Source organism: Suncus etruscus, chromosome 5 (genome assembly GCF_024139225.1).
Source record: "Suncus etruscus isolate mSunEtr1 chromosome 5, mSunEtr1.pri.cur, whole genome shotgun sequence".
Lineage (NCBI taxonomy): Eukaryota > Metazoa > Chordata > Mammalia > Eulipotyphla > Soricidae > Suncus > Suncus etruscus.
In genome coordinates, this window is record NC_064852.1 from 75,736,465 (window position 1) to 75,763,594 (window position 27,130).

The 27,130-nt window shown below is 40.4% G+C and overlaps 1 protein-coding gene across 1 annotated transcript in view; it reads left to right on the plus strand.

Annotated features, from left to right (window-relative positions):
• The window catches only part of TANC1 (tetratricopeptide repeat, ankyrin repeat and coiled-coil containing 1), a 158,327-nt gene that overhangs the window by 81,223 nt on the left and 49,974 nt on the right, over window positions 1–27,130 (plus strand). Inside the window, exons 6-11 of the mRNA XM_049773092.1 lie at window positions 12,025–12,288; window positions 19,426–19,527; window positions 20,124–20,405; window positions 21,279–21,418; window positions 24,034–24,265; window positions 25,322–25,488. Of these exons, the coding sequence (XP_049629049.1) occupies window positions 12,025–12,288; window positions 19,426–19,527; window positions 20,124–20,405; window positions 21,279–21,418; window positions 24,034–24,265; window positions 25,322–25,488 (1,187 nt within the window). The remainder of the gene's footprint in view (window positions 1–12,024; window positions 12,289–19,425; window positions 19,528–20,123; window positions 20,406–21,278; window positions 21,419–24,033; window positions 24,266–25,321; window positions 25,489–27,130) is intronic.

A 27,130-nucleotide genomic window follows, 5' to 3' on the forward strand; every position in this document is an offset into this window, starting at 1 on the left:
CCCATTGTCATATTCATTCTTGGCTCCATTGTTTCTCTGAACTGTCCATCACTACTAGATCTTTGGTATTAATTTTTTGATAGGCACATAACTTTCTTTACAGCATTCTTAGCTCTTGAAGTTTCCTTATCTTAGAGTTTGCTCTCTTCAAGGAGTTGGTCAATGCTACTACTTCTTGAGACAATCTTCTTCCTTTCGTCATATGTTTTAGCATTGGTCTTATTGTCTCAGATTGATTACTAAGGTAGGTTCTTGTTTTTACCACTATAAATTTTCCAGTAATAACAACCATCATTCATTCATTTTACCAGTCCCCTCTTTTCCGCACTCTTTTGGAGATGAAAAGATGTTTTTCCTCTTTAAGTGTTTTAACGAGGAAAAGGAGAAGTTGCTGGTTTGATTTGTGTGTGTGTGTGTGTGTGTGTGTGTGTGTGTGTGTGTGTGTGCAGTCAGATTGAGCTATAGGATTGTTTCACCTCTACTTGAATACTTGCTTTAATACAGCTCCATTCAAACACATGTTTCATGCTTAGATGTCCTCCTTAACATCTCAGTATTCTCCTTCATCTTATTCTTGCTTTATTATTTAACTTTGTCTCTATATGAATGAACCTCATCTGTATTATTTTGATTATTTACTGGCTGCTGGCATGGTGTTGGGTATGAGAAATTGAGGAAAGAATTGTTGTTGCAATAGAGCTACCTTATTTTACTGAAGGAGGTGGGGGGAATGTTCAGTTGATTTATAAGGAAGCTACCAAGAGTTCCATTCCAGGATGGCATTGTGAAATCTTTTTAATGTCATCTGGATGTTAAGTTGTATGTTGTGCACATTAAATGACACATTTTTTTTTTTTGTCACCGAGGCAGACCCGTCCTTTGTTCCTTGACTGAAAACAATCTGTTCTTTAATCCAGCTGAATGAGTAAAGTGGTGAAGATTAAGGTGAAAGTGAAAGTAGTTAGAAGGGGGTTGAGGTAATCCTTCCTATAGGAAGACCCTCATCATGCCCACCCCTAGCTTCCTGCTACTATAGCTATTGCTCACAGGTAGCAGGGACCGGAAGTATACAGCAAAAATAAAAAGACATGCTGGTGACATCACCCATCTGTCCACTCCAGTTCTGTGAACTATGAGAACCAGATTGCCAAAGGACACTGGAAGTATGAAGGGAGGGGACAAGGGAAACAATGCCAGTATTTCTGCTGGGAGGCTTCAGCCACAGGCCTCTTTGAAGAGGCCAGAGAGCCAAGAGCTACTTCTTTGTAGGTCTGTACAAGGGACACAGGTTTTGTTGCTTTTCCAGGGAGCACGGGTGTGTGAGTCAGGTGTGGCCCTATGCTTGCTGTAGGTGGGTGTGTACCTGCAGAGCATGCCTGGTTGTACAAGGTGTAGCCTGGGAATGGCGGCCATGGGATATTGCAAATATTTAACAGAGTCAAATGTGCAAGAACACAGCATAATCCTAATGGACAGAGCTGAAGGCGTGATACCTTGGTTTCTTGCTATGGAAGGCCTGGCAGCTGCTTTATAAAATAGAATGGTTGGGATTCATGTTCCAAATTCCAGAGAGTCTGGGGAAAAGAGCAAACAACTTTTCTTTAATTTTCCATTTTAAGTTTTTAAAAGTTTATCCTTGCAGAGAACTGGGGTTAGATTGGCAAAAGTTTAAGGGATGATCTGGTATAAAACACAAAGCTGTGGGGTTGGAGCGAATGCACAGTGGGTAGGGCATTTACCTTGTATGCAGCTGACCCAGGTCTGATTCTCAGCATCCAATAGAGTCCCTGATCTAAAGCCAAGAGTAACCCCTGATCACTGCCAGGTGTAGCTAACACACACACACACACACACACACACACACACACACACTGAAATATAAGATGCTCTACTTCTGTGGATGAGGCACTTAATGAAAATTCTAACAGTGACACCCATCTTTACAAAATCCTGGGTTAGGGCTAAAGAGATAGTTTTGTGGGTAAAGTATTTGCCTTACATAGGGTTGGCCACTGTATGATGTGGCCTAACTCAAACTGCCTAAATTCCTGATCGTCCCTTATTATTTAAGCTACTTACATTGTGCTGATTATATTCAATCTGGATATTTCTGCCCCTCAGATGCTGTAAAGGGAAGCTTTTGTTCACACAGGTCCGAACAACCTTCTCAGTGCTGCCACACAGCACCCTGCCTGAGTTGTTTCTACAAGTTTTGACATATTACAGGCAAGAAGCATGTTCTTTATAGAAACTGCTGGAAGGAGAGAAAGGCAGGCTAATGACCATGAGAAGAATGAGGAGACCCCTTCTAATCTTTCTTGCTGAAGACCTTGGGTATAGAAAGCCCCATTTCAACTTTCTTGTGTTATACAGAATTCCATTTGATCCATTTCAGGAGGCAAAAGATCTTCTAACATAAATGTCTTTAGAAGTATAATTCTGTCATGTAGAAGTATTATCTAACTGAATGAGATTAATGGAATTCCCTGTGAATAACTTTGTTTTTTAAGTAAAACTCCTTGCTTCTTATATATTAAATCTTCTATTACCTAGAAGTGGGTTTCTGATTTTCAAATATGCAACGTGAAAGCATTCCAAATGTGAAATCCAGCTGTGCCCAATTACCAGAGAGTAGCTTTTAAATTACTTGCTTTGAAAAGGAAAACTTTAGAAAGATGTAGCTTTAAAAGGTATTTCCTCCATGCCTGAGAAAACATTTTTTCTTAGCGATATTCTTGAATATAACTTGCTTTTGGCTATTACAAATGGAAAGTGTAAAGTATAGTAATTCATGTATTAAAAAAAAACACTTAAATTGTATTTGTTAGAATGCCTGTGAAAAAACTAATTTGACTTTTTGAAAATAGTGGGTTTGAAAGCATTTGTTGCTGTAAACAGAGGGTTTTATTTTTATTTATGTCAGTATTGTGATTTACATTTCAGTTGCATGTATTTATGTCAAAGAAGTGGGCTGTTTCTCTATTTGTCAAGAAAGAAGTTGAATATTAGATGAGGAAAAACAGACACAGACTATTTTTTCCCTATCAAGATTTATTTTAAAGAAATAAATCCTTCCCATGTGCCATCTAGAGCCATAAAATGTAGCCAACCCAGGTTCGATACCTGAGCATCTCCAGGAATGATCATTGAGGGCAGAGCCTGGAATAAGCCCTGAACACTGCCAGGTGTATTCTCTGAACCCCCTACACCAGTAATAATAGATGTTCCTGGAAGGAGGACTTAAAGGGAGAACCAGGAAAAATATTGAGAGGCTATTAGTGAATTACTCCTCCTATTCCCTTCTCTGCTTCTTTTGGACAGCTCTATACAGAGAGGATTCCCAGCCAGTAGATGGTCCTCCACTGCTCTCATCTCAGAGCAAAAGGGCCCTTCCCTTGCCCTCCTCCTCACCACCTGAGCCTCCACATTCCTCCAAGGCTTTCAGCATGATTAAGTGCTCAGAATTTGAAAAGGATAGAGGACAAATGTGGACTCTTCCTGCTTCTTTACCTCATTCTTGAGAGGGACAGAGAGATGGGGACATGGGAACTTTATTTTTCTGCTCCTGCAAGTAGAAGATATCCAGGGGATACCTTGGCATGAACATATCCACTGCAAAAATGGGGAGGCAGTTGATCAGTATACTGGACACTTGATCATTATTCTGCAGCTATTCACCAGAGTCTGATACTTGTTTCCTGCCTTGGTGCTTAAAACATTAAAGAAAAAAAATTAAAGAACTGAGTTTTACCTTCCCATGATTCCTCTGTATACCCTCCAAGGCTGTAAAGTACAGGGGACTCTAGAGGCAGCTTTTTTTTTTTTATACCATTTAGTTCCTGGGCTTCATGTCCCAAGTGAGATATGATCAGATGCAGAGGCACACAGAAATGAATTAATTGTCCTTTATTTTCCTTTTCATTTGTTGTAAATCCTGCCCTTTAGATTTTTATGCTAATCTTACTTTTGTCACTACATGTATTGCCCTGCTTGCTACTAAATTGAAATGCTCTGAAATTGATTTGGTAATAACTATTTAGAGTGTTTCAAATCTGTGTTAATATTCATTTTGCTACATTGCCTGCAATTTAAAAAATTATCCTTAATTATAGAAGCTTTTTTAAAATCTCTCGGGTAACAGAAGAAAAATTGCCTTTACATATATAATTCAGTAATATAGTAAATGCAGAAAAGGAGACCCTCGTGATGCATTAAGCTAACAGCGCACCCACTACACTTTCTCATTCAGAATGTGCCCGAGTTCTTAAAGTTGGTCTGTTAATGTAGAAAACACCTTCTGGCACCTACTGTGTGTGTATCAGGAACAAGTTTGTTCTACATTGTACCAATCTCCTTCACAACCTGTACCATTTCTTAGGTTCCAGAATGGTCTCTTGTCCTCTGGAGAGCTTGGGCAAGTTAGTTTGGACTGCAAGAGTTGTTGTCATGCTTAAAAATATGAGAGTGACGAATACTTCTTGTGGACCACATGTACAGTATATGCGTAATAATACCAACCACTCATAATAATCCCTTTTGCCTCTGGACTATGTCAGAAGCTCCACTACTGCTTTAAGAGTGCAGCTTGTGCAGTGCTCCTGAAATAGGAAGTTCATGTCATTTAAATCCATTGGCTTTTCTCTGGAGAGCCTTACCTCCCATGACCAGCTAGCTACATTTGGACACTGGCTGCTGGAGGCCAGTAACCCACTTCTCCCCCACACCCTGCCCCAGTTGTTCCAGTGGGTGTGTCCATAATCAGAAGGTCCCATGCATATGGCTGTGAAGGCATGGCTTGGGTCCCTCGCCTGCTCACTGCATGTCATAGCAGAGCACACCTTGCGCAACACACCGAGCACAGCGCTGGAGATTTGGTACAGAGATCTGTCTATCACAAGCCAAAGCAAGGGACCCCTGTGCAAGGCCAGGTTCGGAGTAGGGAGGGCCCTGTGGCGTGACATACAGGGCTGAAAAGTTTCAGCAGTTGAAGCCAGAAAGTCCCCTGGAGCCAAAGGTAACCCAGGCTGCCCTGCTTGTGGTTTGGAGGCGCGGCATGCACAGCTCGCTTGAGTGCCTTCCTGGAGCCTTCTCCTTCTGGCCAGGGGAGCTCCGCAGTCACTCCAGGTGAGCCTCGGCCTGTTGCCCTGTGGTTTGTTAGTTTGCTGCAGGGTGGAGGGAGAAGCAGAGTCTGGAATTTCTGGTCAGGAGGCTTCAAGCAGGCTGGTTTCATCCATGAAGCCTCTCCGTTTGTCACTTGGGGAAGACCAAAACACCATGTGGCAGGCCAAGGCTTGTGAACGTGAGTGCCAGGGAGAGGAGCGAACCTTCTGTCAGGTGGAGGAGCCGGGCACGGAGCATGTTGCTGCTTTGACTGCTGCTTCCTTTGATCTTTTCCTGGCTCACCTAGATCGCTTTTACTTTCCTTTTCAACACGGTTAATGATCAGATAGAGGTATCTGAATTTTTCTTTTTGATTCACCTCTTCCCATCTCCCACTTTTATTAGCAGCCATTATGTTTCTCTCATCTGACCTTTATTGATTCAGTGTTTTAAGTTTTACACTCTTCGTGGCAACCATAAAAATGAATGTAGAAATTAAGAAATGTTTGGGGGAGTCATTTAGCACTGCTCTCTTTTTCTTCAGATGGGAGGGAAATGTGAGGCACTTTATATATGCGCTTGTTTCTGGTTTTCCCACATAGCCTGGGGCAGAACAAAAGATTTTTCTGGAGCCTGGGTTTTAAAAGTTGGAAAGTTGCAAGACAGTCTGCCTTAGAGTGCTCAAAGGAAAAAAAATCCCTATTTCTGGGTTAAAAATTATTTAAATATGCATGCTTTGTGTATGGTTTCTATTATAATAATTTACAGCAGCAGTTTTTTATCTTCTGGTCCACAGGCAGAAGGAGATTGAAACCACTGGTTCACCACTGTGGTTATTAAGTGTCGGTCCATGGACTGCTGTTTATCTGCAGGCATGAGGTGGAGTTGAAGGGTACATATTTAAATATGAGGGAGGGATGCATAAATGTTTCTGCTACAGTATGGTGTCCCGTGGAGGTGTATAGCAGGCTTGCAATGTTAGGGGTCCCTCTCTCTTCCACTCATATATTATAGTAAATTGATTGGATAAGGGCTGAGAATGGATCCATATATGATACATACTGGTACTTAGGACAATTACTGTTATTTCCTGAGGGTCTCTTTTTATACCTCATTTCTTTCTACATGGATTTGATGCACACAAATCAGGATTTTTCTCTTTACTGAAGGTATAAACTGAAGAAAGGAAATAAGAATAAGAAAAACAGTAAAGTTAGGTTCATGAGATTTTTTTTGTCTTCATTTTGCTTATAAGTAAATAAAAAGTTTTTCTCATACTTCCTGGAGTCCAGTATAAAGAGAAATTTTGCCAAATGCATGCAGTGGTGTTTATAGGATAGAGCCAGAATGTGCCTATTCTTAGCAATGAGTCTGAAGAGATGTGTCTCTTTGTAGGTCCTCCAAAGCAGGGAAGCCCAGGTTTGCATCCAAACTTTGTCATATTGGGGGGCCAGGCCACACCCAAACTAGCTGAGGTTATTCTTGGGCTCTGTTCTCAGAGATTGCTCCTGCCTGACTCTGGGTGCCATATGGGTTGCTGGGAATCCAACCTAGGTTGGTCATGTGCAAGGCCTTACACACAATATTATTGATCTCCCCTTCCCCCCAACTTCACCACATGTTTTTCTCTGATTTTTCCATAGTTCAGAGACTACTCTACTATATCTGTGTGGTATACATTTGCCTTCAGAATTCTTTGCTCCTAAACAGTTCTGAACTAATCCTATAGTGTGCCTACTATACTCCATCTCTCCGACCCCTTAATTTTCTTTTTGATGGTTTTATAAACCTTATAGCTTAAATTTAGATCTTACCAGGCTACATATTAGGGCCTGGACTTATAATTGAGTTTTTCCTTCTCTTGGCCCCTTTCTTCCCTTCTCCACTTAAACATAGAAAGAACTTTAAGAAGACAAAGAGGGAGCCTATCAGGTAGCTTAAAAGAACCTAGAGCACATGTTTTGCATGCAGGAGACCTGAGTTTGATCCCTGGTACTACATGGTTCCCAAACACTGTCTGGAGTGGCCTCTAGACACTGAACTGGTAGTGGCCTCCAAAACAGACAAAGACAACAGTGGTGGGTATAAAGGAAAGTTGAGAATAAGAATATATGCCAAGCCATATATAACGGACCTTTTTTTTTTTTTTTGGTTTTTGGATCACACCTGGCAGTGCTCAGGGGTTACCCCTGACCCTATGCTCAGAAATCGCTCCTGGCAGGCTCGGGGGACCATATGGGATGCCGGGATTTGAAATGACCTTCTGCATGAAAGGCAAAGTCCCTACCTCCATGCTGTCTCTCCGGCCCCTTGTTTTTATTGTTTTTTTTTTTGTTTTTTTTTTTTAAAACAAGGGCAGTTTTGTAAAGTATTTAACCACAGATATTTACTGAACTTGTTATGTATTGAGCATTGTATTGAGCAAAGGGAATTTTAATCATTTTTGAAGAGTATTTGGTGGCTGGCACCTCACAGTGTTCAGGAGATACCCTTTGCTCTATACTCTGGGACTGTCTAATCAGAGTTCAGGAGACCATATAATATTAGAGATAGAATCTGGGCCTCCCTCATGCAAAGCTTGAACATTCAGCCTAATGAGTTCTCTTTGGCCATGGAATTTTTATTTTTTTTTATTTTTATTTTTATTTTTTTTGGTTTTTGGGCCATACCCAGCGGTGCTCAGGGGTTACTCCTGGCTGTCTGCTCAGAAATAGCTCCTGGCAGGCACGGGGAACCATAAGGGACACGGGATTCGAGCCAACCACCTTGGTCCTGGATCGGCTGCTTGCAAGGCAAACGCCACTGTGCTATCTCTCCGGGCCCAGCCATGGAATTTTTTTAATATATGGGCCATACCTTGAGCTTCTAAAGAAGCTTGTGAGTGTAGACTCTCCCAGCATTTTTCTTTGTGCCAATATGATGCTTGAGGTCCACCAGGACCACCCTGGCGCTACTGGGCAGGGGGAGACATGCAGTGACAGGGATTGAACTCAGGGCCTCTCATATGTTAGATATCGGCTTTTTAAAACATACTACATGTACAATAAAAACAACTGATATTAAAAATAACACCAGAATGAGAGTTTGTGTGAGTTGTGCATGTGTGTTTGGGGTAGGGGTATATGGGTTGGTGATGATGAGGGAAAGTGAGAATGAGAGAAGAGATCAGTTACACCTAACTCTGTTTCCATTTATTTCCATAAAATAGGGCTGATACAAAGTTTCTTAACCTATGTACCTCTTCTCACAGTTGGAATGATTATGTTTGTGTCCTAATAAATATTGAAAGGTGCTTTGGAAGTAGTATCTCTAAAACATATCTGGATAACTGTGCTGTTATTAAAGACAGGAAGAGGATATATAAAGTTGCTGCCTGTTAAAATATACAGTCATTTATATGAGAGATAGCATGGAGGTAGGGTGTTTGCCTTGCATGCTGAAGGACAGTGGTTTGAATCCTGGCATCCCATATGATCCCGAGCCTGCCAGGAGCAATTTCTGAGCGTAGAGCCAGGAATAACCCCTGAGTGCTGCTGGGTGTGACCCCAAACCAAAAACCAAAGAATAAATAAATATATACAGTCATATGTGGCATATGAAAATCAATGCATATCAAATATCAACTATCACTAACCGTGATTTGATAATTATGAGATATGACCTATTTCACAGCATTATACAATGCCAGACCTGATAAATCACTAACTTTACATGATCCTGCTTGTTGGGACAATGGTTGGTTGAGGCTTCACTTATATAAAAATTGGCAACTAGCTGAAGGCATAATATATTAGAATTGTAAAAATAAAATCAGTTTAGGGACTAGGGTGATGGTTAAGATCTGAAAGGCTTATGTGAAGGAGTTTTGAGTTTGATCCCCTGAGCAGGGAATAGCACCAGAGCACCACCAAAATCATCATCTTCATCATCCAGTTTCTGGAAAATATCAGCTGACACCTTTTTTACAAAACAGTTTTGTCATAGTTAAGATGTTCCAGTGTGTGCATGTTGTATATGTGTATACTTTAATTTTTTGTATATATTGGACTTAGCAGTGCTCAGGGGTTACTCCTGACTCTGTACTCAGGAATCACTCCTAGTAGTCTCAGGGGACTATATAGGATGCCAAGGATTGAACCCATGCACCTGCGGCATACAAGGCAAATGCCCTACCTGCTGTACTGTAGTCCAGCCCCAAACTTTCATATTTTTTTTTCCTCGCTCCTCTTCCCTCAAACTTTCATTTTTAAAGTGACTAGGTTACCTTAAACTCCTCTTCATCTGGAATTTACATGTTTGTTAGTCTGGAAGATAAATCTGTATTTTTGCATAGCCTATTATTTATGATGAGAATGTTTGTTCCTTTTCTTGGAGACATTGGGATACATTGTACCTCTCAGTTGTGCAGAGAAACTGAACTTGTTGGACCTTTATCTGCTCTATTGGATCTGCTTTGGTGCTTTAATCATACCTGAGCCAAGATGAAATTATGTTGCCTGGGCTTCAGGCCATTATTGAAGCCACATCTGCTATTGGTTTCCAGGGAGGAAAAGTATGAAGCGGGGCATCTTTGTGGGAGAGTTCATGGTTTCAGAGCTGCTTTCCTGCCTACTTCTTAGACCCTGTTGACTGAGGACAAACATGCAAACATAAATTCAAATACTCTCCTTTTAAAATTGCAATCCTGTCTGACACTTCCCTTCCCCAACTATGATTCCTGCAACAGGGGTCTTCATGTCTCATCCACTTGCCAGGATCTAAGTTTTCACTTTGAGCACTTGTGGCTGAAAATGGACCTTTAGCCTTGGTCTGAGAGTCCTGGCCTGTCTGGTCCAGGTACTTCCTGGGAGTCTTTATTCCTGTTCCAGGTGCAATCCCTCTACTTTAGTCTGAGTTGGTGCTCAGATCCTTGGAGCTTTGGTTCTGAAAACTGCATGGCATGGAGGAGTGAAGAAAAGCTCCTCTTTATATTCCACCTGTATCTCTCAGTAAAACAGCCAGAGTAATCAAAGCAAATAATCTCCACTGTAGTCTGGAACTTATGCTGTAATATATATTAGGTTATCCTGAGAACCTCACTAATTACATTTCTCAGGAGAAACCATCCTGAGTACAAAATGCTGGACTTAGAAATGAAAGTTTGTCACACACAGCAAGTTATTAATGGTTTCCATTAATAGTTAACTACCATTAATAAGCAGTAATCTCATTAATAAGTTATATAGCATTCCTATGAAGCACTTAGTGCAGTCCCTGGCATATAGTGACCTTCAGTAAATGTTAGCTGCTTCTATTACCACCACCATTGGCATATTTAGGATGCAAGTGTTGTACTTAATACATATGTGCTTATTTGAGTGAGTACTGTGATTGATTTCAAGTAAATGGTGTGAGAAGGTGGTGACATAATAACAGGCATCTAAAGGAGTGACCAGCCCATCTTGTTTACTTAAACTTTAATTTTTTTGGTGGGAGCATACACTCAACTATTTCTGATAGTGCTGGGGAGAAAGGGCTGTGAAGCTAGTTGGTGCTGAGGAGAAAACTAGGGATCCTGAATGCAAAGCACCTTAGTCATTTCCCCTAAGCCCTCAGCTTAAACTCTGGTTAAAGACAATGCCAGCAATCAGATCACCATGAGAATGATCATCTTGTCTCATGTCATAGGTGTAAAGGTTTCTTTATTTATTGATTCATCCAATAAGAAAACCTTTATGAAGTATTTAGTATGTGCCAGATGCTGCATTTTTAGAAAATGATCAGTTGTGTTGGAGACGTTTTGAGATAGAGTAGACTGTAAACTGGAGAAGCACAGGCCAATTTAAAATTGTGACAGAGTGCCCTCTGGTTATAGGTACAGTAAGGAAATTGTGTCATCTTTGTTTCCAAACCTTAAAGAACAGTGTAAAAAATAAGTAAAACACTCTCTTTCAGACCCTTTTGATCCTAGATAACAGAATCTATTGGAGCTCATTCTCCAGCCTGGTGATAAACGGGGTATCTTCATGATAGGGTTAAGCAGCTCTGACCTGGGGCACTCCCAGCTCATGAAAAGGGCCCTACTGAAATCTAAACGGGCACAGAGGACATATCTTTTTAAGGACACAAGCCAGTGTTAAATCCATAGTGACATATGGTTAAAATAGTCTCACATATTACTTTACGTTTAGAAGTGATTGCTTGTAAATCTATATAGATAAATGTTTCTTTCCTTCGTAATATTTGTCCTCTTTTGTCAAAAGTTTCCCTTCTGGGTAAATATTAATTTGACAATTAAACTTGCCTTCCCATGCTGGTATTTTCCATGTGCTTATTACATGAAGGTTTTCCATTTTCTGATGCAATAAGAATCAATTCAAGTCAACTTCTCTGAATTGCTTTGAATTGATATTATAAACTTTAATTATAAAAATCAAATTTTCTGCTTTATGTTAGACTTTATAATTGTATTTTTGTCTTAATGGAATTTCTTCTGCATCATTTTTGCATTTACCACTATGCTATCCTGCCCTTTCCCTTTACATACGAATGTTGGTGATTTGGCTGATATATAAAGATTAAAGGACATGAAGTGAGATAGGAATTCTTTTGTGAGCAATTAATCCTTGTTAAAAAAAAAAAGATTGGATGCATTATCTCCAAATTATATAGATTTGCTGTTAACTCTCAGTTTTAGACTTTTTCATTATCTTCTTATCAGACATTTCCACCTCCCTTCCTTATAGAATGATTTAGCAGTTTATTTCCCCTGATAAGCAACATTCCTCTGATTTACCAAAATACATTGTATGAAACATATTTTGATAAAAATCTATGTGGGACCAGAAAACTTTCCATTGATTATGGAGAGGGTAGTGTGTGCTAATTCCTCACAGCTCCAGTACAACCTTGCCTCCTTCAAAGTACTTTGGTCTCTCATTTCAGCTACAATTACAAGTTCTTCTGAAAATGATGACCGGAGTGGATCCAGTTTGGAATGGAATAAAGACGGAAGCCTAAGGCTTGGGGTCCAGAAGGGAGTGCTTCATGATCGAAGGACAGATAATTGCTCCCCCGTAGCAGAAGAGGAGCCCACAGGGCCTACAGAGAGTGTACTGCCCAAAGCCGAAGGCTCTGTTGGAGATGGTCCGGTTCCTTATTCTCAGAGCTCTAGCTCGCTAATCATGCCAAGACCCAACTCTGTTGCAGGTAAGGTCACACCACACACTATTGGCAGGATTATTTGACTTGGTCTGAGCACTCTGGATTCTCTCACTTCAGCTGAGAATTCAATTCAAACACAAGCCTGGTCTTTGGCTCAGGCAGTTCTCTTTTCTAGGCCTCTGTTTACCATCTGTAGACATAAGGTTGTGCTCATGGTCTGTGATTGAATATTTCACTCTAGGATTCCTTAAATTTACTACACTTAACTATATGGCATTTTGTGTATGAGAAAGAAAAATATTTTTAATTCTTCCCTTGATCTTTTATTTTAAACCTAAGTAAATTTACACCCTTTTGTGATATCTTGGTCAACAGACATCACTATTACAGTGAATTTATTAGTAGCAGCTCAAGTGCTTTCTAATCAATCCCTTGTTAGTGTTTTTTAAAGTGATCATTGAAAAATAATTTTTATCCAAAATTTATTATTTTTTTCTGAATGTTTTGGTTTTGTTTTTGTTTGTTTGTTTTGGTTATGGGACTATACCCAGCATTGCTCACAGCTTACTCCTGACTTTGTGCTTTGGGGTCAACTCATTCCTGGTAGGTTTATGGGGCCATATGGAGTGTTGGGGATTGATGCTGGGTCAGTGGTGTGCCAGCAAGTGTCTTACCTGCTATACTAACTCTCTTGATTCCCATTTGTAATTTTAAAATTAGCTTTATCATCAGTGGGAACTCCATTTTTAGAATTCAGTTATGTTACTCATAGCTTAAAACAAATAGTGGGAGAGAGATTTCTCAACATGGTGGTGAAAATAGGCCAGGAATCCAGGTCTCAGGAAATGGCAGCTATTGCTCAGAGGTGAGAACGAACAGACCTAGGACAATTGTTTGTTGACTGGTTACTTCTACAAAGAGAGTGGTTTGGGGTGTGTGGGAAGGACCTTTGCCTAGGTGCTGTCCTTCCTGCTTCTAAGACATTTCCAAACTCAGTGCTCTAGGGTTGAATTTAGAAGAAAACAATTTTCTGGCCATTCTTTATCACTAAAGTAGGCCATCACATTTCTCTCCCATTAATGATATATGGAGCCATGTTCCTTCTTCCTACATCAAAGGGTGTTTCTGTAATTTATACTGTTGCTTCAGGATGCAGTCAGTCACTATTGGTAGAGCTTTTTACAATAGAACTCTAAAGCAGCTAATAAATAAAAGGCTCTAATGGAAAAGTTCTGTGACACGAGGTAATTCTCTTTTAAAGAGAGTTTATGGCCTTGTTCCAGAAGAGGGATAGGCATGTTGTCCAGGGAGCCTGTAACGGAGAAGCCATGCACGCACTATGCTTCTCTCTGTGTCTTCTGAGTCTTCCTGCCACCCTTCTACTACCACATGGTCTTTTAGACTGAATTTACCTAGTTATTGTGACTGATCATTTATATTATCCCAGAATGTGATAGATTGCAGTAATATAGGGAACTTGTGTTCAATTCAATAAAGCTATTTTAAAATTAAATGCGTTCATTTAATAATATTAAAAGCACCCTATTTGGGGTTGTGTTTCCTGCTTGAAGTTTTTTTTTTCCTGTGGTAACACCTTGTGAAGTAACAGTAGGTGTGAGCTGAACTTTTCCAGAAGACTGTATGGATTATAGACCAGGGCTTTCTGATTTCTGCTGTGCTCATTCATTAGTTTCTTCACATGCACAGGGGTTTGTCTTCCTATGGGATGGAAGGATTTTTGCCTCTGAGTTAGAGCATCAAATCACTTAATGGGTTTGGTCATTTTACCTGTGTTGCATATATCATAAACAGAAGGTATGTTTGGGAAAGAAACTGGCAAATAACTTTCATCATAGTAACTTAACAGCCTAGAAATCTGGTACTTCCCTCCTTCTCTCTCTCTCTCTCTCTCTCTCTCTCTCTCTCTCTCTCTCTCTCTCTCTCTCTCTCTCTCTCTCACACACACACACACACATGGTTTTTCGGGCCACACCCGTTTGATGCTCAGGGGTTACTCCTGGCTAAGTGCTCAGAAATTGCCCCTGCTTGGGGGGACCATATGGGATGCCGGGGGATCGAACCACTGTCCTTCCTTGGCTAGTGCTTGCAAGGCAGACACCTTACCTCTAGAGCCACCTCACTGGACCCAAAATCTGGTACATTTCTCATTGATCACTGCCACTCCTTCAAATAGAATATCAGTAAAGAGGGAATGGCAGGTTTTTTCAAATACCTTAAACATAATAAGATTTGGGTTATATAGGGCCTAGTTTTTAAACTGTAAGTCTCAACTCAGAGCTACTCATTTGATTGAGTAGCTGAAGTCGTTGGAGATCATGAAAAATCATAAAACTTGTTTTATTTTATGTTAACTGGGAGGGGGTAGGGTTCTGAGGTCAACCCAGATGATTCTTGCTAACAATGCTAGATCAGTGCAGTAGCCTGAGGTGTGGTGTTGTAGTACCAGAGACCACTAGAACCACACTCTGTAGTGCCTATGATCCTAAAAATTTATATTTGACTTTTAGGAATTTGAGGCTACATTCAGTGTTACTCAGCTGGCTCTGTGCTTAGGGGGTTATTCTTGGGTGAAGAAGGGGATTGCAAGGACCATGTGATGCTAGGGATCAAACTGGGTATAGCCTCATGCAAGACATGTTCCCTAACTTCTAGTCTAACATGCCAACTCTAAAAGTCTGTTTTAAAAATAAAGATCTCGGGGCCGGAGCAGTGGCACAGTGGTAGGGCGTTTGCCTTGCACGTGGATAACCTAGGACAGACTGCAGTTCAATCCCCGGTGTCCCATATGGTCCTCCAAGCCAGGCCCAAAAAAGCAAAAAAAAAAAAAAATCTGTATGACTTATAATCAGTAAATTATAAAATGTTGTCTTGTGTGCTTGTTTTACAAAGTTATATAATTGGGTCACATAAAAAGTTTCTAGGCAGAAGTTGTGAGTGGACAATGTCAAATGATTGAATTTGAATGTCAAGTGATTCAAAGATGAGTTGCTATAAACTAGGAAAGAAACAAGACTCAAAGTGAGGAGGATGAAATTATTCAGTAGATCTGGAGTGATAGTACAGGAGTAGGATAGTAGCCTTTTATGCAGGCAATTAGGGTTTGATCCTTTGCATCTCAGTAGTCCCCGGAGAACAACCAGTAGTGATCCCTGTGCATAGACTCAGGAATAAGCTTCAATAATTGCCAGATATGGCCCTCATTCCCAAGTAAAACAAATTCTATGCGAAGGACTGAAATCTCCTAGTAGCACTTGCATGTATAGATACATGGAAAGACAGATAAAATGCACCTTTTTGTTTGTTTTGAGACAACTCCTGGTGATCTTGGGAACTACTCCTGTTAGGTTTTGGAAAGTTTCTCTGTGATGGCAAGGAAGATACAGTCGTGTTGACAGGGATCAAAGCCAAGGCTTCAGTATGCAAACATGTACTCTAACCATCTCCCGGACCCTAATTTTTCATTTGAAAATTCAAAAAGTATTTTGGGACAAAAGGCAGAGTAAGGACAGGCTGGCACAGCTGTGGTGTTGTTCAGCCTGTGTTCACAGCTGCCCATGAAACCAACCTCTAGGGCCCATAGGATGGAATCCAGGTGCTGTGGTTACCAGACTGGTCTGTCACAGACCAGTTCCTGTATAAGGAATTTAGTTGTTTGTTCAGTAGATGGTGAATTGTTTTGGGTCAGAGATTATAAAAAGTTAACTAGGATTGGTGGTGGGAATACCCCTGATTCAATGTCACTATGTACCTTAAGTATTACTGGGAAAGACTTGTAATTCAAGTTGGTCACAATAAAAATTATTTTTAAAAAAAGTTAACTAGGATTAGGGGTAGTTTCATTACAGAGAGAATTATTTGAACATATTAGTTGTAATCAGGTTTATTTATAATTTTGTCATTGTTGGCATTATGTTACATTATTGGTTGTTCTATTGAATATAGGTTATTGATAAACACCATATCAAAATGTAGGTTATAATTACCTGTTTTCCTTCGTAAAGAAAACAAACCAGCTCAGTGAAAAATCTTTAATGTCTTAATATCACTTAGAAGTTAAATTTTTGGGTCCTTATGACAAATACTTTTGAAATACTTTCAGAATGGATCACTGTATACAGTTTGCCAAGAAACCAACAATCATAATTATTGCCTAGTTGTTTTTGGAGTGGGAACTGCCCTGGGCTTAATGATATTTACCTTGGATAGTTTAATCCATCATGTTTCAGCAGATACTTCTCATCTTAGAGAATTGCCCCTCTATGTCTCTCTCCACTCTCCATTCCCCACCAACCCACCCAAATAAGCACAAACTCTTGGCTGCAGCAAGTATTCTGAGAAGTTAGACACACTTGATGTGAGATTTGGCATGTACATGCTGTAAACAATTTAGCTGTAGTGATGATAGTGGTCCACATGTTGCCCCTGAAGTTATTGTTTTACTCCTTTTTTGCTTTCTGTTTTTGAGCCCTGAATAGTATTTGGTATTTTGAAAGCACTTGTTAAATGTGTAAATAAACTAATAGATTCTGGTTCTAGTAATGTCTGAGAATCTTTGGTGGACACATGTGAAAAAGTAGAATGCTGTTCAGGCCTTCTACTCTGCTGGTGAGGGAAAAGGAGATAAGTGCTAGTCACAGTTCCTCCCCTGCAGGCTCTTAATGGTCTCAACAACTTGGGAAGCAGAGGAAGCCAGTTGTTGGTGACTTCCAACCCTGTTGAGTGATGGTCAGTGTTAACACTGCCTTAATTGTGTTGGAAATGGACTCAGAGCTAATGGAGTCGCTAAGGTCTCTTTGTTGCCTACTTTGGAGCTGAAACTGGAAGTATCTGAAACCTTATCTCCTACATTGGTTTCATACATTCATTTCATTGAATGCCCTGTAGAATCTTGCAGTCTTAATCTAGTCAGTCATCACAAAATGATAAAAATGAACAGTATATACTAAGGGGTCAAGGGGGAAAAAATCATTAGAGAACCCTTTGGAGGTGCCAGGGGTCCCCAAAGATGCCTGGCACCTCCAAAGGGTTTCCCATCATTGAAGCAGCAGGTTGTGTGGGTGAGTGTTTGGACTCTGAAATGAACTGGTTTTGGTTTCACTGCTGTGGCTGCCCCTTGGCAATAGCCTCAAGCATATGAGGTATGGTGGGGAGAGGGATATTGGCAGAGATCATGTTCAGAGACCCCAGCTGTAATATTGTGGGAACCAGGGTGATGAGTTGTGGTTGTGGTGCCTATCCCCACAGAGGACACTTTTTATATGCTTTGGTTATATGGGAGCTAGAGAGAAATGAGAAGCTACTTTTGAACTCCCACAAATGTGGCCTTTTTTGTAGTTCTTACTAAGGAATGAGCTGATTCTCTCTAATAGTAAAGATTGATTTGGACCTGAATTCCGGGGAAACAGATGCTGAATGTGAAAATGGGTAGTTAGTGTGCACAGGAAAGCGGCTATAGAAGCATCATCTTAGGCTTTCTGATAAGGTTTGACTGACTGGGGAAGTATGTTGGTGCATGCAGCCAGAGGGGATGCACTATGACAGCCCAATTATAGAGCTGACCAGGGCACAGGCTGTGCTGACAGCAGAGACAAAGGATTGTGGTCTTAGGAGGAATCAAAAAAGAACCCTTCAGGCAAACATGCACTCAGCACTGGATGCTGCATCAGAACCTATGTGGTAGCGATCGACTTTCAGTGGACAGATGCTCCACTTTTATCCTTTCAAATCTAGTCCCACTGAGGACTTCACCCGTTCTTAGAAGCCTTAGCCCTTGTGATGTGACTCCCTGCCCCCACTTCATTTGCCTTTAAGTGATGCTTGTATTTTATGATTCTGCAAGGCAATCATATATCTAAAATGCCAATACATTATATTGAGTTTCTTTACTCGCAGGCTATATTAGGTTTATTTTATTTATATTGCTTTTGCTATAACCTAGGATGTATTTGTTAATAAGAATATGCTCTGTTTTTTTTTAAGGTAGTAATATTTACTGCATATATGCTTTTATGTTTTACCAAGAAATAGCAAAAGAACTTTGTATTGGACCTGAATTCCAGGTTGTTGTTTTTTTTCAGGGTCTTTTTTTTGTGTGTGTGTGTGTGTGGTTTTTGGGTCACACCCAGCAGTGCTCAGGGGTTATTCCTGGCTCCATGCTCAGAAATTGCTCCTGGCAGGCATGGGGGACCATATGGGATGCCGGGATTCAAACCGGTGACCTCCTGCATGAAAGACAAACGCCTTACCTCCATGCTATCTCTCTGGCCCCAGGTTGTTTTTTTTTTAATAGAGCTTACATATGCTTGAGTAGCGTACACACTTATTCATTGGATATATATACCCTTGATGCTTTTTGACCAGTAGCTATGAACAATTTTGAGTCTTAGTATCTTAAAAGATATTCTTTATTTTCCCGGAGAGATAGCACAGCGGTGTTTGCCTTGCAAGCAGCTGATCCAGAACCTAAGGTGGTTGGTTCAAATCCCGGTGTCCCATATGGTCCCCCATGCCTGCCAGGAGCTATTTCTGAGCAGATAGCCAGGAGTAACCTGAGCACCGCTGGGTGTGGCCCAAAAACCAAAAAAAAAAAAAAAAAAGATATTCTTTATTTTTAAAGAATCAAAAGGTATGCATATATTATTATACATAGTATAATATAGTATATTATACATAACATGCACATAAAATTATATACATGCATATGTAATACTTTCATTGAGTGCTGTGGATTTATTTAGGCAGAATTGCTCAATTTACAAAGTTGAAGTTTCAATAATTATTTAATTGTCCTAGCTGCAGAAAAGAGTGATATCACACTACTACATGTTTGTAGCTAGAATTTTTTTGGAGAGACTATTGATTGTCAATTTTTGTAATAAAAAGGCATGATGAGAAGTTCATCTCTTCCCAGAATAATGGAGGTAGATTTCTGGCATCATTAGCAACAGAAAGCTGGTATAAGAGTAAGAGGCACTTAATTGTTGGCATTTTGTATTTACCAACAATGCTGGAAAAGTAAATGGGAGCAAACAAAACCAAAATAACTTGAAGTAAATTTGGTTGAAAACCGTAGCAAAATTGCTCAGTAATTTATAATTCATAGTAGCTGTGGGAATATTAATCTGAATTTTGAAGAAATTAAACTTGTATTTAACATTACAGCGACGAGTTCAACCAAATTGGAAGATTTGAGTTATTTAGATGGGCAGAGAAATGCTCCTCTCCGAACGTCGATTAGATTGCCCTGGCACAACACAGCTGGAGGTAGGACATCGGGAATTCAGGGAATCTTTGCATCAGCTGCACTAATGACCTAGCAGTGTTAAAAGTCTGGGATAAATAGCATTAAAACCAGTTGTGTTAAAATGTAATCTGAAATGTACATGTGAGCTAAGTTCATCTGGGAGTTGTGCTGAGAGGCCATCCATTTGACTTAGCACATAGTCAAAGCACCTTTTTTCCCAGTGAGAATTATGAATCTGACTCTAGAGAGCCTTTTTATTTAAATATGTCCATTTTTACTTATACAGCAGTGGAATAAAAAGGTCTTAAATATTTTTCCAATGGGCTAATAGTACATGTTTGACTCTTGCATCACTTTCTCTGATGACAGTCTCTGCTTGAAATCAATGAAAACATAAAAACTTAGAGGCTTGGAAGAGATAAAAAGAGATTTTTAAACAGGACACTTTGTAATATCAATAGGGTATAATAAATGTGGTACTGCAGAAGTAGTTATAGATCAAGCTAGAAATACTATTTTCTTGTAACTTAACAGAAGAGTCTGAATTTCAGTATATTCATTGAATTTATATGTTTGTAACTGACATTCTTCTAAAATAATCTTCCCCCCTCCCAAGCACGATTTGCTCCCTACAAGCCACAAGACATTTTGTTGAAACCCCTGTTGTTTGAAGTACCAAGCATAACGACAGACTCCGTGTTTGTGGGAAGGGATTGGCTCTTTCATCAGATAGAAGAAAGTTTGAGGAACACAGAGCTTACAGAAAACAGAGGAGCAGTGGTTGTTGGAAACGTGGGCTTTGGGAAGACAGCCATCATTTCTAAATTGGTGGCACTCAGCTGCCATGGAAGCCGCATGAGGCAGATTGCCTCCAACAGCCCCAGTTCATCACCTAAAAGTATGTCCATGTTCAACTACTCATCTACTTTATTATATTACTATAAGATAGTCGACAGAATTGCTGTTTGGATACCCAGTATTCCAAATTTTCCTCAAGCTGTTCCAGCTACTGCCTCAAGCTTGCTATCATTTATTAGAGAACTGTGTGACTGCTTTATCTATCTTTGTACCTCTTAGCTAGAACCCTGAGTGGAGCCAGCCTTCTCTGAATGTTTTATTTGGAGGGTCTGAATCCTTTTATGGGCAGAGATGGGACTAAGAAGCATAATCAAATGCTTTGGGCAATTTTTGTTCCAAAAACCCTGGGTTAGGCTCTTGGGAAAGCAAGCCAAAAAGAGTCTAGTGGAATTCTTTTGTACCCTTTCTTTGTCCACAAGCCTTTGTCTTCAGAATGGATTACCCCAAATATAAAAAGTAACAGAAATGGGATGGACCAGCCAAATACTTGGCTATTCATGGCTTATTCTGTGTGCCAAAAAAATCCATTAAAAGTAAATATCACTAATATAATGAACAGAAACAAGTGAACCGTACAATATTTTTTAAAAAGAAAAAGAAAAATATTGAATAAAAGGATCTAGGAATAGCAAACTCGGTGGATGGGAGACAGGACTGAAAAGGGAGACTTTGATCTGATTTGGACTTTTGTATTGGATATATGTTTACTCATCATCTTTCGAAATACTTCCCGGGGTTAGTCATGAATTATATTCGCAGTCCAGGATATAGCTCAATAATAGATCTCCTTTACATGTAAAAGGCCCTGGTTTGATACCCTGCTCTGAAAAGTACAATGAAACAGGTTACACCCACAATCCCACTGTACCCCTATTCTGATATTTACTATAATGATATTGGTCTCTTTCTTCAGCTTCAGACTCTTCCCATGATCTTCCATTGCTCTCCCCAAATTCTGGCACCAACTCTGCTAAGACACCCCATGGGTTTGGAATTGATATTCCTGAAAACCAGAGACCCAGAGAGGATGCAGCAAAACTCCTTGCTTCTAAGGTAAATTCTGTTCCTGTTTCATGGGAGCCTTTGAGAGTCAGAGAGCAACAAAGGAAGCTTGAGAGGGAGTCAGGGCATCAGGGAGGGAAAAGTGCTTGTTTAGTTTCTGAGAAACTATTCAAAGGGATATAAACACAGCATTCTGGGCTAGAAAGATAAATTGGGGGGGGGGGATGTGCTTAAATTGCCTTAAGTTGACCCTATTCTATCCCTGGAACTGCATATGGCTCCTGAAATAAGCACTGCTGGGTGTTACCCCCTACCCCCAAAGAGAACATTTCTTAAAACAGACTGTAGCTTAGTGCAAAAGCATATCCTATGGTAAAATTGTCATCATATATTTCAAATAAGAGGTATTAATGAAATGATTAATTTGAGGGCACAGGTAGTGGACCTTGTTGGTTCTTCTTATTCCTCAGAGCAACAAAAGATATAGTACTTGCTACAGATCTATCCTTAAAGCACATGCTCTCCATTATTTAGTATGGGGGCCAGATATGGGGAGCCTTTAATGTGACCAGTGCCTCTTTTGCTACTCTTTGTCAGAGCACCCTTTATCTCTGCATCTTTATGTCAGAGATTTCTTGTGATGTTATAGAAGTGATTTAACAATAGAAAGAAAATCAGCGTATGTTCCTTTGCTAAGCTAAATTCAGGGCCCTTTGAAATTACCCTTCTGCTCTATATCCACCACAGGATTATTAAACAACCCTCCTCTCCCGCACTTAGGAAGTTACATTACTCATCTCTCATTGCCAGTGAGCTGCTGGGGCCTGAATGGACTGCAGTGGGGTGGGGGGAGAGCCAGAGGACCAGCAGAGGTGAACAGCAAGGAGAGCTCTGGTATGGCAACCTACCAAGAGCTGAGGTTGATGAGCTTTTCCCCTAACTCCCTCATCACTTTGTTCCCCTACGGATTGGGGTTAGTTTTCTGGTCACAAGTGGGTGACCTGAGAGTGAGGTCTCAGAGTCACTTCTACTCCAGTGAGTTTTCATTTGCTTCATGGTCTTCAATTGGAAGTACACACTGCACTGCTCCCCCAACTAACATAAAGGCATTAACACTCATCTTGCTCTTATGTTCAGTAAAATTTATTTTTGTAAACTAACTTTTTGTCAAAGTAACATTGCATTACACAGCAGTATAGATGTTTCAAGTGTGCATCATTGTAAATTAGTACCCATTTATACTACATTAAGTTCACCACTACTGTTTCTTACTGTATCACTGTCCCTGTTACTAAGTTTACACATTCTTTTTGCATCTCCTTTTCTGGTGACCTTTAATTAATCTTATAGTCTTAAATTTTTGTTTTTTGTTTTGTTTTTGTTTTTTGGGCCATACCTGGCAGCGCTCAGGGGTTACTCCTGGCTCTATATTCAGAAATCGCTTCTGGCAGGCTCGGGGGATCATATGGGGTGCCGGGATTTGAACCACTGTCCTTCTGCGTCTAACACCCTACCGCTGTGCTATCACTCTGGCCCCATAGTCTTAAATTTTATTTCTATCTTTTTAGTTCACTTGTTTAATTTCTGTATGCTACATATGAGTAAAAATAGCATAGTGTTTATCTTTCCCAAACATTTTATTAACGAAAATGCACTTTGTTAAGAGACCAAATTGATTTCATGAGCCACTGCTGGGCTGACACCATCATGGTCAAAGCCTGGGCTAGAATAGATGGTGTGTCTGGATGTGTCACTAGTGGTTTGTCCAGGCTCATGGCTTCTCATATACATGCCTACTAATCTCTGTACAGGTGAGTGGAAATTTTGGTTTTCTTCTGAGAGTTGATGATAAATGCAGCCTATATATAGTAGAAGTCACAGGGAAGTTAGTTTCAAACTTAGCTACATCTACTCTTGCTTTTTTAATTTTTAGACCTTAAAGCTCATTCTATCTCTTTCACTGTCTGAGTCCTTAATACCTAGGAGGACATTTGGCCTATATGCTGCTGCCCTCAGTGAAGGCCATTGTTTTTGTCTTGCTTGAAAGGGGGATGAAGGGCCAAACTGTGTGGCTTTATCACCTACCTTTCATGATAAGCTTTACGATCTGCTTTGAGGAAGGAGATATTTTTAAAAAACTGAAATGTCATGAAAATGGCATTTACGTATTTTAAAAACATTAGAATTGCTTCAAATTATCTCTAGCCAGTGCAGGTTTTTGACCTGATGACCAACTTTTATTCATTTCTGTGTGATACTAACTCACTTAAAGCTAGTTTTTGATAGATTTGTGCCTGAAACTTGGAAAATCACTCAAATGATAAATAGGTGAAACGTTTATGCTGAATAATTAGTTTTGGGGCTACACCTAGCTGTGTCCAGGGTTTAAACTCTTTTTTTTTTTTTTTTTTGGTTTTTGGGTCACACCCAGCAGCGCTCAGACTCCTGGCTCTACATTCAGAATTTGCTCCTGGCAGGCTCGGGGGACCATATGGATGCCGGGATTTGAACCACTATCCTTCTGCATGCAAGGCAAACGCCCTATGTCCATGCTATCTCTTTGTCCCTATGCTGAATAATTTGGAGGAAATAGGGGCAGCATGTTTTCTTTGTTTTTGAGAGTGTCATGAGGGTTGAGTGTGCTGACAGTGCTACTTGTCCCACAGGTCGTAGCCTACCACTATTGCCAAGCCGATAACACCTATACTTGCCTGGTGCCCGAGTTCGTGCACAGCATCGCGGCACTGCTCTGCCGGTCCCACCAGCTCGCCGCCTACCGAGACTTGCTGATCAAGGAGCCGCAGCTACAGAGCATGCTGAGCCTTCGATCCTGTGTGCAGGATCCAGTGGTCGCCTTCAAGAGAGGAGTACTAGAGCCACTCGCAATCCTGAGAACCGGTACCTCCATGCAGCCCCAGAATCCCCCTCTCGGAGCCAGGCCCCAGGGTAGCTTCTGAAGGAAGAGGTTGGGGTAGGAGTGAAGAAGGACAGCACCCCTCTTCCACTACTTGAAGTTCTCCCCTGCCAACCCCCATCCCAGTCTTTTAAATGGAGCATGCTTGAATGAAACATCTCTAATAAGAAGTAGCACAGAGTTGAACATTTCCAGACTAGCTAATTTGTAACTACAGGTGATCTAGATGACTTGTGTGTGCCCTAGAAACCGTTGCCCACATACTTTGCACTCCTACTTAGCAAGAGAATGAGCCAGGAAATATGCCAGCATTTTCAGGATCTTTGCTTAGTTGAGTTGGATTGAAAACTTTTCAGAAGTTCCGATTCATTCTTGGGCCTTTGGAGTTGCCCATCCTCCTGCTGCTCTTCCCCTTTGAAATAAAGTGAATTGCCTTCATGGCACTAGAGCCTGAAGGTGTGAGGGAGCGAGAATTGAAGGGATATCACCATTTTCTTTTGGTTTTCTGGCAGGCAGTTGGTATTGTATCTAGAAAATTGGGCTCAGACTTGCAGCTGTGCCCTTTGTGAAGCCTCTAGGAAATGAGGCTGTGACAAGTTGGGTTGCAGGGTGTCTTGAACTGGATCAGTCATCCTTTGGGGGCTTTCTTTTCTTTCCTGAATGGATTAGGGGAATACAGAGACTTCTGATTTCATCTCAGTATCTGTCTGGATCTGCTTGATTTCTTTGCTGTACTCACCCCCACTGGTGTGAGTTTATAACGAACTATCATATACATGGTGTGATTCTGCTAATGTGTGTCAGGCAATATGTTTCTGAAAACTGTTTTGTGAAAACTGATTTTTCTTTGGGCTCTGTGCTCTGATTTTCATTACAAACTTAATAGAGATTATGCTTCTGTGAAAACCACTTTTTTTTCTGCCATATGTAAATCATTTCTAGTTTTTGCTAACACTTTGAGCTGAGTATTAAAATACACTGGGGGTGCTATCTTCTAGAAGTGTCTAATTTCTTTTTTTTTTTTTAATTTTATCTTTTAGAGCAGAAAATTCCTGAAGAAGAATACATTATTCTGATAGATGGTTTAAATGAAGCTGAATTTCATAAGCCTGATTATGGAGATACGCTTTCTTCATTTATTACCAAAATTATCTCTAAATTTCCTACCTGGCTGAAGTTAATTGTGACTGTAAGAGCAAATTTTCAGGTAAAAAAGAATTCGCAGGTCTTCTTCCAAATTCCCAATCCAAATCTTGCCATGATGGATATTAAGAACTTTTACTGTCATATTTATATGTGCTAGATTAAAAACTATATAAGGAATTGAAATACAAGTTCACTGAGACCCCAAAGTGCCAGAACTCTGGAAAACAGGCTTTGTTTTCTTTCTATCCCCAGGAAATTTTCAGATGGTCTCAAACCAATTTCAATAAAACAAACAATTAGATCAAATGGTTGCACACCTAGGCCCATCAGTGCTGTGCTGCTCAGATCCAGCAGTGCTGGGACTTTCTAGGACTTGTCCAGTGGTGCTGGTGGAAGGGTGGGGATGGTGATATGGTGCCAGAAATCAAACATGCAATTGTATGCATGTAAGGTGTGTATCTCCAACCTCTGAGTTACCACCCTAGTTCAACAAGGTATTATATTTTTTCATTAAATATACTCACTAGACAATATTTAAGGTAAGGACAAAGCTGGTTTTAATATAATTTTTCCTTTTATTTGCACTCCAAAATTATATCTTAACCATTGATGTCTATCTTCTGTTCCATCCTTTTTGTGTTGTTTTGTTTTGGAGCCACACCCAGTAGTGCTAAGGGCTTACTCCTGGTTCTGCACTCAGGGATCATTCTTTGCAGTCTTGGGGGACCATATGGGGTGCCAGGGATCAAACCCAGGTCGGTCAGCCTTGTGCAAGGCAAACACCCTCTTCACTATATTATCATACAGATCCTTCTATCCTTTTTCAATGAAATAATAAACATTAGATTTTGATTTTTGCCCTCATCTAAGTGGAATTATCTTTGCATTTGGTGCTTGTTTTCATGGATATTCGATTCAGTAATTTTCAGACTTTTTTTTTTTTTTTTTTGGTTTTTCAGGCCACATCCATTTGATGCTCAGGAGTTATTCCTGGCTAAGCACTCAGAAATTGCCCCTGGCTTGGGGGAACCATATGGGACACTGGGGGATCGAACCATGGTCCTTCCTTGGCTAGCACTTGCAAGGCAGACACCTTACCTCTAGCACCACTTCGCTGGCCCCATTTTTAGACATTTTCACACAGTGAAAACACTCATGTTCTCCTCCTGATTATGTAGGTCTTTTGAGTTTTCACCAGCATTGATATTAGATGAGGTCACTGCACTACGTCTAGCTCCTGTAATAAGTACATTAAATGAGGATATGAATTTTAAAGCTTCAGAAATAATAGTGGGGGTCTTTTAAAGGGGACCAGAAAGATAGTACAGAAGTTAAGGTTCTTATGTGCCTAACCGAGCTTCAATACCCAGCACCTCTTGGTCCCCTGTTCATTACCCCTGGAGGCCCTTGAGCACTACCAGGATGGCCCACATGTCCCCAGTCCTGAAGAGCCTAAGCAACATTGAACCTTGCATTGAACCATTAGCCTGGTTGGCCTAGAATCACCAAAAGGGACCCCTGGCACCACTTGGGAGACGCAACCTTCCTTTATTTCCTCTCCAAAGAGGTAAAATTTGCCTGTGTTACCAGGTATCAGGAGCATGTTCATCTGTGGCCAGGAATCTCTGAACTAGTGGTGATGTTTCTGGCTGCGGGGTATACATTTTACATTGGACTTTTTAAAAATCAATGAGTCTGCAATT